The 15,408-nt window shown below is 37.4% G+C and overlaps 1 protein-coding gene across 1 annotated transcript in view; it reads left to right on the forward strand.

Annotated features, from left to right (window-relative positions):
- SCARA5 (scavenger receptor class A member 5) overlaps positions 1-2,115 on the forward strand; it is a gene marked incomplete at its 5' end in the record, with an annotated part of 44,766 nt that extends 42,651 nt beyond the window's left edge. Inside the window, one exon of the mRNA XM_015817742.1 lies at positions 496-2,115. Within this exon, the coding sequence (XP_015673228.1) occupies positions 496-632 (137 nt within the window). The remainder of the gene's footprint in view (positions 1-495) is intronic.
- Between the last annotated feature and the right edge of the window lie 13,293 nt (positions 2,116-15,408).

Consider the following 15,408-nt stretch of genomic DNA (forward strand, 5'->3'; position numbering starts at 1 on the left):
TATATGCTTTAGCCTCCAGTCCCCTAATCATCTTTGTTGCTCTTCTCTGTACTCTTTCTAAAGTCTCAACATCTTTTTTACATCGCGGTGACCAAAACTGGATGCAGTATTCCAAGTGTGGCCTTACCAAGGCATTGTAAAGTGGTATTAACACTTCACGTGATCTTGATTCTATCCCTCTGTTAATGCAGCCTAGCATGCTCTAACTTTGAATGCCAAGTCAAATAGATAGATACTAGAGATAAACAATATAGACGGACACTGTAGACAGACAGATGATAGAATGTCTGATCTCCCAACAGAATGACTAGAAAATGATGGCTGGCTGGAGAATTTGGGGAATCGAAGTCCACATGTCTTAAAGTTGCCAAGGTTGAGAAACACAGATTTAGGTTTTGCAAAGTGTGAACGTTCTCCTAGCTATTGCAATTTGATGCAAAAATGAAAGATTATTAACCATTGCAACCTAATGATTCTATTCAATTCTTCTCCCAGGGAAAGGACGGATTTGGATGGATGATGTGGCCTGCAAGGGAACAGAAGATAGTCTTCTCCAATGTAGCTTTTCCAGCTGGGGAAAAACAAACTGTGGGCATGCTGAGGATGCTGGAGTGAAGTGCTTGAGGCAGTGATAGGACAAATTTGACAACCAAAGAGTGAACAAAGGATTTACTGGAGAAGAAACTATGAGACCTCAGAGGTTGTTAGAATAGCAGATACTGTGCTTTCTTATTGCCAATGCAATCAAAAAGGAACCGCCCAACTTCTGCCTTTATATGTCTCAGGTGCTACAGTAGAAACTACTGTAATTTTTCTATCCAGCCTGTAATGCTACCGGGGGAGGTGCCATTTCATCCTTTTCCAACTTATATCCTCCACTTTTCCTAATGTATACAACAAAGTTACAAGAAGCCAAGCCATTTAAGGCTTCCGTTCATTACATAGAATTTGAATATCAAAGGTTGCTGAACATATTATTGCAAGCTATGTGTGATGCAGCCCTCAAACCAACAGGACAGCTCCCGAGCTGAAGATACGCTATACAGGGAGAAGCGGAGCAGCTACAGACATAATAACCTGTTTGCTTAGCAAGCTGATGATTATTGCATTCTGAATAATAAAAATATTTGAGATGTTCTGTATTTCTCTGTGTTGCACAACAAAAAAAGGTTCTTCCTTTTACAAAGCTATATAGGATAGGAGGGGGCCTACATATGAAAGAGTATAGTACTTAGCATAACAATAAGAGCTGTACTGTAATTATAAAAGATAGGAATAGAGCCCTTGGTGTTTATGTACATGCTGAAATGTACAATTCTTTTGTCAGGGAAAAAGATGGTAGTTCATGCTGATAGAACATATATTGTGAATTGCATGATATTTGTGGTACAGTGGCAGTATAAATGAGCTCAAAACTGTCAGTGGCCAGTGGAAATGGGACCCCAGAAGTCATTTTCCATAGACTGCAGAATTATATAGAACCTAGAACAGAGATAAACCTAACATTTAATAACAAACTCCCACCCACTTTTTAAAAAACAATCACATGCATTCAAGTAATCTCTGTGTGGATTCATCACTGATTCCTCAGACACATTTTCATACAACCCTTCTTTCCAAATCTTTCAAAATAGGTTATAAAGCAGAAAGTGGTAATAGACAACTTGAAATTTTGAAACAGAAAAGCCTATTCAACCCTTGCAAAATATTTGCAAAAGTCAGCCTTAGACATGCGTAGCTAAGAGAGTTATTCTACCGTTGCAGAATATACAGAGTTATTTTGCTCTTCCTTTCTTAAAATGTTGAAGCTTAGATGTTTTAAACTCTCTGTTGCATTGTTCAAGATCTAGTTATACTATAAAAACTGTATCTGCTGCCAACAATGCACTCTACAGCTTGGTGGCTTGAAGACATGTAGATGTTATGTGCAGATTAGCATGGCTGGTGGGGAATTCTGGGAATTCAAGTCAACCTTCAAACTTAAAAAAACACTCTTGTATAGAAACTCAGCAGCATGGTAACGTAGGCCTCACTCTAGTATCACTATTTGATACAAAATTATGAACAGAAGTTTATTAAACGAACTGGTTAACTCAATGAATAAAGTATTTCTTTTCAAACTGAAGAAGATTGTTTTAAATATATAATTTTGGAGGTAATTGTGTGTTGCATTTCTAGAAATAATTGAAGTTCTCTGTGGGTTTTTCACTTTAACTCCAGCAATCCCTTATAGCAAATAATGGACAATAGTCATGCTTTACCTCAAGGCTCTCCTAATGTTTCTGATTTCCAGGATGTTTCAAAATTTAAGAACCCCTTGCTTATGTTCTTTCTAGTCATAGTTTGCATGAAGCTTTCTAACACTGAAACCTATTTTTGTCAGCTATCTGCTCTGAGTTTCAAGATTTTTCCCAATGGAGAGTTCCATAATCTGGAAGTTTGGGGTTTTCCTTAACCATTAGTTATGTTCCATTTGGTCACCAGCTCTGATCTTCTTCCAAATTATTTCTGTTTTTCTCAAGTTGATTCTTTCTTTCAACAGGTTAAGAAAACACTTTAAAGCTGAGTGATATGCAGAGACCATATCCCTAACCTTTCTATAGAACAACCAAGATGTCCAGTGCAAGGAAAGTGAATTGAGTTTGTACAGGAAAAGAAGCAGGAGGAGAAGAGACACTTCTGTGCACCAGTTCCTTCTCCTCCACTTCTTGGTAGTCGTTTGCTAGTGATTGAACTTCTAAGGCCTAATTCTGCTTTCAAAATATTTTCCTCCTGAACATTCCCACCTGCTGCACATTCACTAAATTAAAAAGGTTTCAAGATGCAAGTTTTCATTCTCTGCTCCTTCAGATCTGGAGGCAGAAGCCTTGCTTAACTGAAGCAATTGTTGCAGGTGTTGGCACAAACAAACTGCATCATCAACTCATCCCCTGAAGCACAAACTAAGAATTGAGCTTGTTTTTTAAGATAACTGGTCTTGATTAGAGAAGGGAACTGAGCGCTCTTTGGCTGGAAGTTGTAGCCTTTTGTTAAGATAAACAACTGATGCATTCATGAAATGCAGAGCAAAACAGGGCCTTGGGTTTTATAAACATTTTTGCGACCTTTGTCCCCCAGGGAGGCTAAAAGTTTGGAAATATTCATAGGGTAAGTTTTGCATTTTTAAAAACGTTTTGTGTTACAACACAGAAGTGTGGATTTCTACAGTCTCAATGTTTGCTTCAGACTATAGCAGTTTGGAACAGCTTTCTTACGTGTCTTTAAACCCTGAATTGTTTTAAAAATTATTTACATTATTCTTTTTAAAAAAAATTAAACATGAGCTAGTGACGAATCAAGTCATTCCATGTAGGCTACTGAAATCCAGCCCAGTTGGGTGGCCAATACATTTAAATAAATAATAATATAATACATATTTATTAAAACCATTACATACAGACATGGGGAGGGAGCATGGCTACTTGATCTCTATATGTTCATTATAAAATCTGAAAAATAGAAGCACTGATGCAAACTGTGGGAAGTGGGGAAAGGCTACAGGCTAAAATCATAAAATCACATGGCTGGAAGGGACCATGAAGGTAGGTATTCTAGTCCAACCTTCTATCCAGGCAGGAGCCCTTATAGCATCCTGGACAAATGGTTGTTAAATCTTTTCTTGAAAACCTCCAGCAATGGAGCACCCACAACTCTGGGAGGCAAGCTATTCCACTGCTTAATTGTTCTGTCAGGTAATTCCTCCTTATTTCCAGGTTGCATCTCCCTCTGAAAAGCTCCACCATTGCTTCTTGTTCTGCCCTCAGGTGCTTTGGAGAATAAATCGACACCCTCTTCCCTGTGACTGCCCTTCAAGTATTGGAAGACTGTTATCAGGTCTCCCCTAAACCTTGTCCTAAGCATACCTATGAAATGAATCAGTTATTCATGGTTCAAACAAAAAATTTAATTCTGCACGCTTCCTCAAATGACATTAACTATCAAGCCATCCCACCCAGCCCTGCTTCCTTCTTTCCTGCTTTATCGGGTGCTACTCAGAGTCTCTGGTTCAGAGTGGATGAGATCACTTTGGGTCTCATAATCACTGTGGCGCTCATGTTGGCCATGATGATGGTGGTGGTGGTGATGATGACACCGGCATTCCCCATGACTCCGATGGCTTCGAGGATACTTCTCCTTGTTGTTCCGGCGAACTCTGCCATCAGTGAAGGCAGCCACTTGAACGGCCTCTGCTACTGCCATGGCTTTCCGAGCTTGGGCACAATCGTATTCTGCCTCTGCAGCTTGCTGGTAGGCCAAACTGGCAACTTTGGAGACATAGGACAGTAGGTTGTCCTCCCGAGCCTGAGCTGCTTCCGCTGATTCTTTAGCTTCTTCAGCTATCTTCTGAGCTTCTAAGGTTTCTTTCTTAGCCTCTGCAGCCTCTATTTTAGCATGAGCTACTTCCAGCTTGGCCTGGATGGTTTCAGTAAGAGCCTTAGTAGTTTCTTTCCTGGATTCAGGGTCCTTAAATCTCTGAGAAGAAACATAAGAGCAAACAACTCAGGAGATGATACTTTGTTCACAAATTCTTCATCCCTCTTAATTCTGCAGAAACAGGTCCCATCACAACTAAGTGTGATGCTTTCTTCCCTTTCAAGTCCAAAACAAATGTATTAAGCAAATAGCAATAGCACTTAGACTTATATGTCTCATCATAGTGCTTTACCACACTCTCTAAGCAGTTTACAGACTCAGCATATTACCCCCAACAATCTGGGTTCTCGTTTTACACTCCTTGGAAGGATGCTAGGCTGAGTTAACCTTGAGCTGGTCAGGATCAAACTCCTGACAGTGGGCAGGACTGCATTCTAACCATTATACCAACACGGCTGATATGGGGAGTTTATGCTGGACACTTTCCACACAGGCAAGAAACACTTAGCTTTATGGCAGACATTTATGGCCTCATAACCATGCTGAATCCACTTGATCATCACCATTTGACTACCCAGTATTTCACCTAGGTTTGGGCTAAATACTTTAATTAATGACTAAAATTTATGGGGGATTAAAACAAATCCTCCAAAATCGAGATTCCTGTTAGATTGGGGTAATCCAATAATTGCTTTGGAGAGGAGAGGAATTTGAGGAGTGGATTCTTTTTAAATTATGAACTTTCTGGTCAAAAGCTGCATCGTCCATTTTACACCTCCCCAAAGTACCTGGCAGGTACTGATTTTTTTGTCTATTATATTTTGTTTCATATCATTTCTTTGATGCTGATGAGGAGACGTTCCCCTGATATATTAACTGTGCTTAAAGTGAGCATCAGAATAAGGGATTGGGAGGAGTAACTGCAAATACCACCAAGCAATATGGAATACAATAGGGAAGTGGTGAAAAATGGACCCTGGGATTCAAAAAAGATTAATAGTACCATGTGGTATGAGAACTAAAAAATGGGAAAGGTTGGCTGGAGGAAAGTGGGACTTTCTGTAATTTCTTTTCTCCTTGAGCTAGAATATGTGTATCTGCATGTGTTTGTATATGTCCCTCTGGGTCTTTCTATAGTATTAAATCCTTCCTTCTGCTGAGCCTGCAAGCTTTCCTTCACTGAGAGCATATTCCCCAGCCCAGCCCTCATTGTTCTTCCAGAAAACACTCAATCCACTGAAATCAAGGCTGGGATATTTGAAGGAATCACCTATCACAACCCAAAAGGAAAGGACAAGAGAAATGTGTTTGTGAGTTGCTCCTGAAGCAGAGATGCAAAATCCAAGCAAACAAACAAACAAAAAGATTTCTGCATTTGCAAAAGGGGAGGGAGGGAAGCTGATGTGTGTGCCAGACAGCAAAACTATGATTTCTTTGCATGAAATAGCTCTCAATGTTTATGCTCCATTTGGGGTGGGTGGGTTGTATAATATGCTCTGGGACAAAGAAAGAGAGTTTGGAGCAGTTATGTTAAGTGGAAGACAAAGAAAGTTTGATTTATGTGAGCCACATCACTTATTGAAGCAGAAAACTTAGATGTAATTAATAGTTTAGAGCAGAGGTCCCCAACCTTTTGGGCACCAGGGACTGGTTCCGTGGAGAGAGGTTTTTCCGCAGCTTGGAGGGTGTGTGGTTTTGTGTGCTGCCTGCATCCCGCGGATGGGGCTTTGCTTGCTTGCGTGGCCTGGTTGCTGGCATGCTGTGGCCCGGTACTGGCCCACGGACCGGGGATTGGGAACCCCTGGTTTAGAGCATGGGTGAGGAACTATGGCTCTTTTATGATTTGTGAAGTTCAACTCTCATGCTGGCTCAGGGAATTTTGGGAGTTGAAGTCCACAAGTCATAAAGGGGCCATAGTTCCCCACCTCTGATTTAGAGCATCTGTCTTGTAATCAGATCCTTTCAGGAACAATATAGATGGGGTTAGTGGTACAACTGTGTCATCCCTGGATTCTCCTAATATATTTTACAAATGTGAGGCATAAATGAACAAGACAAGGAATAAATTCAAGACATATGGGCATCTTGATTCAAAAAGCTCACCAGTTGTTCTCGTACTTCCTTGAGAAATGCAATTTCAGTCAAGAGAGTCCCAATTTCAGAGACAAGTTTATCCTTGGACCTTAAAAAAAAGAGAGAAGGGAAAAAGAATACTTGGTGTCTGCTGTTTCTCAGAGATTCACCTCTTCAGTTGTAGATTTGCTACTGACACTGACCTCTTGCAGTCATCCACATTGTTATCTTTTTCTGGAAAGGAAAAAAACTCCATCAATCAAAACCCATGGCTTTGTGTAAATTGCATTGCTTTTGAGTTTTCATCAAAAGAAATGAAAAAGAAGATATCTGATTTCCCTAAATCAGATTTTTCCAGGTTTTTTGGGCGGGGTTGGGGGAAAAAGTATATTTTCATAAATTGACTGTCCTAATGGGTAAAGCCAAACACAAAACACCAGTTTGCCTGAAGCAGACTGCAAGACTACACCCTGCCACCTTATTGGGCATCTCTGCGATATTCACTACCAATCTTGTCTTACCTCTTTTTTTATTTTTGGTGAAAGCATCTGTTTCTTAACAGCAGCACTGGATTGCATCAACCTATTCATTTTTATTTTCTAAAAAGTAGTAGTTCTTAGTTCTCATTTTAAGTTGTGGAAATAAAATTGATTGTGGAGAGGGTGGTGTTTTGCAGCATGCCAGATTCTTTTCTAATATTTTTCTTTGCAAGCAAAATGATACTTTAAAATAATAATTAAAAAAATAGAATGTGGAAAAACCTGTGGAAGGCCAAAGTGGGAGTGTGAGGAGTTCACAAGCATATTGTTGGCAATAGTTGCCATAATGAAGATCCCAAGAAGAAGTGGACAAGTACTAAATAATAATATAATGAAGGGTCAACCTGGTTTGCCCAATATCCATGAAGATACGTCTAAATACTTGGCCCACTAATGCTTGGAACTAATTTCTAAGTTGTCCAATGTAGTCAGTGGTCATTTACTTGAAATACAATAAAACTGCATCTAAAACATTTGGCTGATGATGGGGTTGGCTGTATTACGAACTCTTGAAAATAAGAGGTGTCTTTTTCATGGAATCAAATTAGAGGAAAGCTTTACCCTTATTCTGCTGCTTCAGGAAGACAACCTATAAAAGAGACACAGAAGTTTCATCCAGATGGCTTTTCCTGTTACACTGGACATTGCCATCTCTGACAATAGACCAACTAGTAATATACAACCTACCCAACCACTCCACTCAATTTGGATCTTGACTTGCCAAACTGACAGAATAAAATAAACAAAAACAATACATTCAATAATCCTACTTATTGTCTCTCACATATAGGTATGGATGTATGAATGCATTATGTAGTATGTATGTATGTGTGTGTGTGTGTGTGTGTGTAATACAATTATATCCTGCTTTTTCTGTAGGGACTCGAAGTAATGTACATAGGATTTCCCCTCATTATCTTTAAACAGTCCTTTGAGCTAAGATCCTAGGTTGTTTCCTCCTTCTCTTCTTCTTCTTCCTCCTCCTCCTGCTCTTTCTCTTCCTGCTTTTCCTCCTCCTCCTCCTCCTTTGATAAAAGTTCTGCTAGCTTTCTCTTCTAACCCAACTCAAAGGAATAATGATACATCTACCTCCCTCCCTTTCTTTTTTTTGCCCTGTGGTAGACCTTTCAGATAAGTCTGAAGTATCAGGAGAAGTCAATTTGAAGGGCATAACAATGTCTTCAAAGACCCACCTACAGAAAGGGAAGCAACTGCTTCTTATTTTCATAGCATAGGTGGCAAATGTAAGGAAGCAGTGGTTGTAGTAAATATAGTTTGAAAGAAAGTCAAGCCATCGCCATGATCAGAATAGAAGAAAAGTTTGAGATACACAAAGGAATTTAGCTTCTTTCCAGAAAGGAAGTTAGTTTCATTTCCAACCAATTTCAGTGTAAGAAACAAGAGTTTAAGGAGGAGCCCTTACCGAGGAAAGAAGTTCATTTATTCCTTGGATTAGAAACAAAGACCTGATCATTCTTGCTTGATCCAAAGAATGAATGAATGAATGTGCATGTGTGTGTGTGTGTGTGTGTACAAACAAAATAGAAACACAAAGAAATAGAAACAATAAAGATTATGAGTTAGATGTATTGCATTGTTTTAACCACATCTCTGTGCTTTTTATAATGTGTGCAAATTATATATTGTTACATTCTTCCCCCACCATGGTCTCTGCTCATTTTATTATAGAATAAAGTAACAACAAGAGGAGGATGGAAGTCATAGAAGATGGGGCTAAGGTTGTATGTTTGTTTCTGTTCAGTTATACAGGTTTAGTTTCAACAAGAGAACATAAGCACTACGTCTTACATTAGTTTACAGAAGAGCAACACTTACAGCATTTTTCAACTGTTGGTTTTCTACTAGCACCTTCTTCAACTGAAAGATAACAGAGAACACACAGAGTGAGCCATTTCTGCACGCTTCTTCTTTTTCATTATTTCCCCCGGTCACCTTCTCTTACTGCTGTGAGAATTCTACCAATTGAACTGTGGAGAAAGAGCCTATTGCTGGAGCTGCAACAATACCTGCATATGACTGGATTGGTACCCTAAGCACCCCGCCCCCCCAATGGAGCCTCTTCAGTTGCTTAACTGGCAAGACACTAAGGCTCAGTACATGCTGAACGAGAATTAAGAGATTAAAAATTCACTACTACTCTAAGTTTGAACTTTTTAAAATGATTTATTTTTTTATTAAAAGTTTTATAAAGTTTACAATATAAATCCCCCCCACCCCTACCACCCCCTCCCCCCCACTTCCCAGAGCTGTTCACAGGGTTACAAATAATAATCAAAATCTAAATAACATAAACCAACTAATTATATAACCAAATCTATAATACACTTTAACTCATTTTTTAAAATAAATTTAAATAAGTTAAAATTAAAATTAAATACATTATTAAAAGAAGAAAAAACAAACTAGTAAACAACACTACTAGTCAAAATTATAATAAAATCATACAAGCTATTATGCAAACACTTAACAAAATAATAATAATAATAATAATAATAATAATAATAATAATAATAATAATAATAATAATAATAATAATAATAATAATAATAATAATAATTTAAAATTTTACCCAAAAACCAAATGGAACTTTTCGGTCCCATATTTTTTTTAATATAATCTATCCATCTTCTCCATACCGAAATATAACTTTCATATGACTGATTTATTGAACACTAAAGGGCAGTAAGAAATATAAGCAAATTATTTACCTATAATTAGGTAAATAGAAAAAATGCCAGTTTTAAACACTTTTAATGCATTTTAATAAAATTGTTATAAGGGAAAAATGCAAATGCAAAAATTTAAAGTTGAGTTTGGCAGTGAAAGAGGTAAGGGTACCTAAGCATATGCTTAACAGTTATCCAAGTCTTCCCTTTGTCTCCCCTTCCTATTTACAGGAACTCAGATCAACAGTCAAATCATCCTGTTCTATCTTTCCCACTTAACCAAGTCCTTACTACATGGGATGCCTCAATCTAACTTTAGTGGTACCATGGATGTAAATCAGGAATCTAGAACTTTCATTGGCTTTAAATCTGCTTCAGGCTTGTCTAGAAACAAGCTCACTATATGGCAGGATCAGGACCCATTTTAAAAGGTCAAATAAGTGCCTTAAGTTTCCAAAATGCTGACCTCTTTGATTGCTTTTGAATCCCCTTCCAGAACTAAAAAAAATGCCTATGGGGAATAGGACTCTGGAGATCACAAATAAGACGCCAATGAATTGCATATTGTTTAAGAACAACCATGCTGGATACTATACTCACTTGGCTGGGCTTAGTTGGAACTATGGTCTTACTTAACAGAAGGCAGCCAGATGCACCCAGAGAATTGTACCCTTGAAAGCTTGGAAAAAAATATAAGATATGAAGTCTGCACTTACCAAACACTCCATTTTCATTGCTTTTTCTCTGGGGGTTGAAATATTAAAGCCATTAAAACAGGGCATCAATCATCAGGATAAAGTTTCTCTCACCTTTAGCTTCTCCCCTTCTGCTAAGATTTGAATGCAGAAGGTTTTTTTTTTTTTAGTTTTGCTGCTAATACACACCACCCTTCTGCAAAATGCATACTCCATAATAGCAGGTTACAAAAAGAGATCCAATAAACCTGTTAAAAAGCAATATATGGAGATTGCTAGGGATGGCCAAATAAGTCTACTTTAGTTTCTTTCAGTTTCTCATTTTTACTATAGTATTGCTTTTGATTTCATATTGTTTCTCATGTTTTCATTGATTCATTTGCCTAGACCTTAATAACTTCATTTGCAAAGGTCTAGTATTGTTTTGCTCCCCTGCAATATTTTCAAAATTAAGAGTCATCCTGGAAAATCCTCTATTCTTGCTGCATTCAAACTTACAATATTGACTTATTTGCTTGTTACATTTATATTCCATCTTTCCTTCAGAAGTTCAAGGCAACATATGTAGCACTCCTTCCCACAACAGGTGCCCAGTATAGTAGGTTGGCTGAAACAGACTGGTTGACCTCAAGTCATATTAGCATGAAATTGATTTCCTACTTCCCCCCATCCACCCACCTGTAATTAAATCAATATTCCTTTTGGGGGGAAAAGTTGAACTTTAACTATATCCTTTGGATACCCCTGCATATCATACAAAAGAGTGGCTTCAAATTAACCTATGGAAGATATCCCAGATTCAGCGGTTATGTTCTCATATCATACAGTACATAAACAGGTTGCTCAATTTCCCCATTTACTGAGTTGTCCAATACACTGAATCATAAAATAACAAAACCAGATGGATTTACACAACACATTAAACTGTGAATAATATCACAAAGGTTAATACTACAACCAGACTTGCATATAGTGTGAGAGTGAGTCTTTGTTTTAGTGAAATACATTGAGTGAACACATTCAAATGAATCTTTTTCAATTAGCACCACAACCTTACCTCTCTGAGCTCTTATCACTATTACTGCAGCATTCTTGATCTTTGCTTGCACAGTCCATCTCTGGCTTTGACCTCCTGTCTATCCTCTATTGAGAAAAAATAATTATTAACCATGTAAGAAGATTATCTCTGGATTAAGTACCTCAAGATCTTTTTTAATAGTGAGTTGCATTTACGGACTGCTGAAACAATGGAGTAGAGCACGAATGTGGGAAACAATGTCAGTAAAGCTAAAAGGACTTTGTTTTGTTAAATAAATGGTGTTCATCAACCAAATTACTTTAGAAAGAACAGATTGAAATACGTTTCTCTGCTGAACCTCTATGCGTTGATCCAAGTGTAAATCTCACATCCTCTTTTACATATGGCACAAGCCTGTAACTATTGAACTGTGTCCTACTTTGATATTCCAGCAAAATTTTAAATAAAGACCAATTCATGCAATTTGTAGAATCAAATTCTTTGCATTATGTTTAGTTACAGGCAACATAATTAGTTATTTAGATTTATGATCTTTTGGCTGTATTTCAGGCATAGTGCAAGTCTTTTCCACTCCCTCAGGCTAGAGACAAGGAATCACTGGATGTATATCTACTGGAGGGATGCAAAAGGTATGGTCCAGCCCACTAGCCTTCTTTTGATGTGGGCTTAGTGCATTTTTAGTACAGTCCAATCAAGCCTTTTCCTATCTCTTTTTTCCTGACACAGAAAGAAAATTCAGGCAGGCCTTCTTAGGAGCTCTGCCACACACACCCTTTCCCCATATTTCAGGGAACACAAGCAGATGGGAACCACCCCAATCATTTTGTGTATTTTTGCTAGTATGACATTGCTTTTAGAACCTAGATGACCTTCACAGACGTCGGAAAAAAGCTACATGAAATTGGCAAACAGTGCTTCAAGAAATCCGAGAGCTGACGATTTAAGTAGGAAGTGTTTTTTTTAAAAAATATCCTGGAAAATTGTTTGTTTTGTTGCCAAGGGTACTACATGTAGACACTCTGAATTTGCTTTGACTCAGAGGAGTTTGACCTTTTCATATTATTTACAGATGGTGCAAAGCCAATGTTTTCGTGAGGATTCTTTCACTGACATCAATGTGGAAATTGTCTTAGAAGATAGTTCAAAAGGGGGCAAGGCAGTTAAAAACTAAGGTGAATGTGATTCTTTAATTTTAATGGAATGTACATTAAATATATTGAATATATTTCCATCCTTATCTTCCACAGTTTTGCTTTGTCATCTTCAAAATTACAATTCATCAGCAACTGTCAGAGATACTCTCAAGAAAACCTGTGTTTTAAAAGTATCATCACTAATGCTTCATTCTCACGGTCAGGTTTCCCTCTACTTATTTTTTATTTTGCCTTCTACATGTTATAATATCAGATTTGGTTATTTCTTTATCTACACATTCAGAACAGGACTTTGCCACTTGCTATTTTCCTTATGTCTTTCTCCATGATGACTTCAATGGTCTTGTTTTCATATGAGGAAGCCATGTCAGTTGTAAAGAAGAGAGACAGAATTTGTATAATGCTATTTTCTGTCTGCCTGCCTGTTCCTCCATCCATCCATCTATCCAATTAAACTTTGTTTAAATTATACTTCCTTCAGAGGTATAAATTTCAATTCCTGGAATTCTCAATAAAGGATAAATGGAGGATTCTGAGAGTTGTCCACCCATCTGGAAAGTGCCAGTGTCGAAGAATACTAGGTTTTACAAAAATGATGCTGAATGTTCTCAACTGAGAGATTTATTATACATGAAAGCTTTTTCCCCTGACTCCCAGTCTGCTTACTTGATTCAGAGTAGCAAAAAAAATTCTGCAGTTTATTATGTATCTCATATCTCGTCTTGACTGTAACATTAATACTGACAGATGTTGGTAAATTATCTGGATTCTGAGATTTGTTTAAGTTTGGTTTCTAGGGTGACCAATTTTTCTTGCTTCAACTTTCTCCCAACATGCTGCGTAGCAAATGGTAACTCCTTTTAAATATTTTTTACTGTTCCCCAAAGGAGTGACCAAAATATATTTTCAGTGGTATTTGGTTTTTGTTTTGTAGAATTTAGCAATATAAAATTTCATAGTTTGGATGACAGCTTCCTTTCTCAAGATGAAGATATTATATCTCCATGGAAATAATGTAGCTGGATCTTACACTGGTGAAGTTATTTAACAGAATTGGACTTGGGCCTAAAAGTGGAGGCAGATTAGATTCACACTGAGAACTTAAGACAAAAATAAAAACAAACCTTTCAAAAGTAGAGCAATTTCCATGGTTCTTTGATATGAGAAAAATAGTATACATTCTTGGTCACTTGGGTTAAATAATCCTCAAATGGCCTAGCATTATTTTATAAGTGTATGTAGGTGTTCCTTACCCTTAGTGCTTTAGTTCGTGAATTAAATCTCCCCTTACAACCATGGCATAAGCCAAACATTTTTAAAGCTTAGACTTTCAATTGTAATAGTTCAGTATGAATTAAATCTCCTTTTATAACCATGGCATATGTTAAATCTTTTTAAGGCTTAAATTCTCAACCATAAAAAAGCAAGCCAAGAACAAGTCAGTGTTATGGGTAGGAGAGTAACTATAAGTGATGTCAACAGAGATATTCTGTTCTTGCTCTACTAATTAAAAATATCAGTCATCTCATCTGTGAAAATTCTATGCAGGATGAGAATTGCTGAAGTTTCCTGTGCAGAATTGAAATTTAGCTAGTCCTATTTTTCATGGATACATGTTTCCTGTAAGATATAATGAAAGGCTGGTTGCATTCTCAACAGTTGGATCTCAGCAATTGACATACCAGATTATTTTAAAAGCCTTGTTATAATTTGTCTTGTAGTGGTAATATATGTAATAAAAATGAGAAAATTATATATAGGAAGAAACTGTTCCAGATAATCTTATTGGAAAGGTAGTTTGGAGGTTCCCAGACTATTTAGATGCTGTGCCCATAGTATTTGTCAGGAATTCTTCATTAGAAAGATTAAGATTGACATTACAAAACACAGCTTAATATTATGGTGTTAGGAATACTAAATATAACAAGTAATGGTGACTGATTTAATTATTGCTATGCCAACAATTTTTGTGGATAGATTCCTGCAATATTTCATCAAGAACCAAACTTATTGGAATATACCCATGAGATTATATGAAATAATTCAACCAATTCTAAACATTTACTTCTAAAATACTAAGCATATCTTTAGAAGGTAGTCCTGTTATGTTCAGTGAGTATTTAATTTTAATTAACTATATGAAGGAACAGAACTTTGATCCTCTCTCTTTGAAATATGAAAATAATACAGATAGGGGTTGTTGAATTTTTTGGGGGGGAACAGGCCACGTATTTGGAATTTTGATATTATGCTATGATTACACTCCCAACAAGTTTACTATTCCCAGAGTAGATGTCATGGTAAGTGCCAGTTACAAAATACCTCTTTAAGAGAGTGTAAAAATAAATATGTTAGAGGCAAGGCCTTTGCTTTGCAGCATATGATCTTCTTTCTTTCTTTCTTTCTTTCTTTCTTTCTTTCTTTCTTTCTTTCTTTCTTTCTTTCTTTTTCTTTCTCTCTCTCTCTCCTTCCTTCCCTCCCTCCCTCCCTCCCTTTCAACTCACCTTGAATCTTAATTTGGGTTCATCTTGTGAAAGCGGCAAACAAATTGGAGTGAAGAATGTGCAAGAGACAAAACATGGTTGCGAGTTGCTGTTCCGAAGAGGGCGGCGGTGGCGGGTTGCTGAAGAACATCGCGAAAAGTCTTCATAGCTCTTGTAAGGGATCATTTGGAAGGGACATCTTCACTCCAAAGTCATTTTTCTTTGAAGATTCCAGGCGGCAGTTAGTCTCCATAGCAACATCTTAGGGATGGCTGACCCTTATCATTCTATTACTGGAGAGGGAGGGATCAATTGATAGCTCCTA

This window comes from Protobothrops mucrosquamatus, unplaced genomic scaffold (assembly GCF_001527695.2).
Source record: "Protobothrops mucrosquamatus isolate PMUCROS unplaced genomic scaffold, P.Mucros_1.0 scaffold633, whole genome shotgun sequence".
Classification (NCBI taxonomy): Eukaryota; Metazoa; Chordata; class Lepidosauria; order Squamata; family Viperidae; genus Protobothrops; species Protobothrops mucrosquamatus.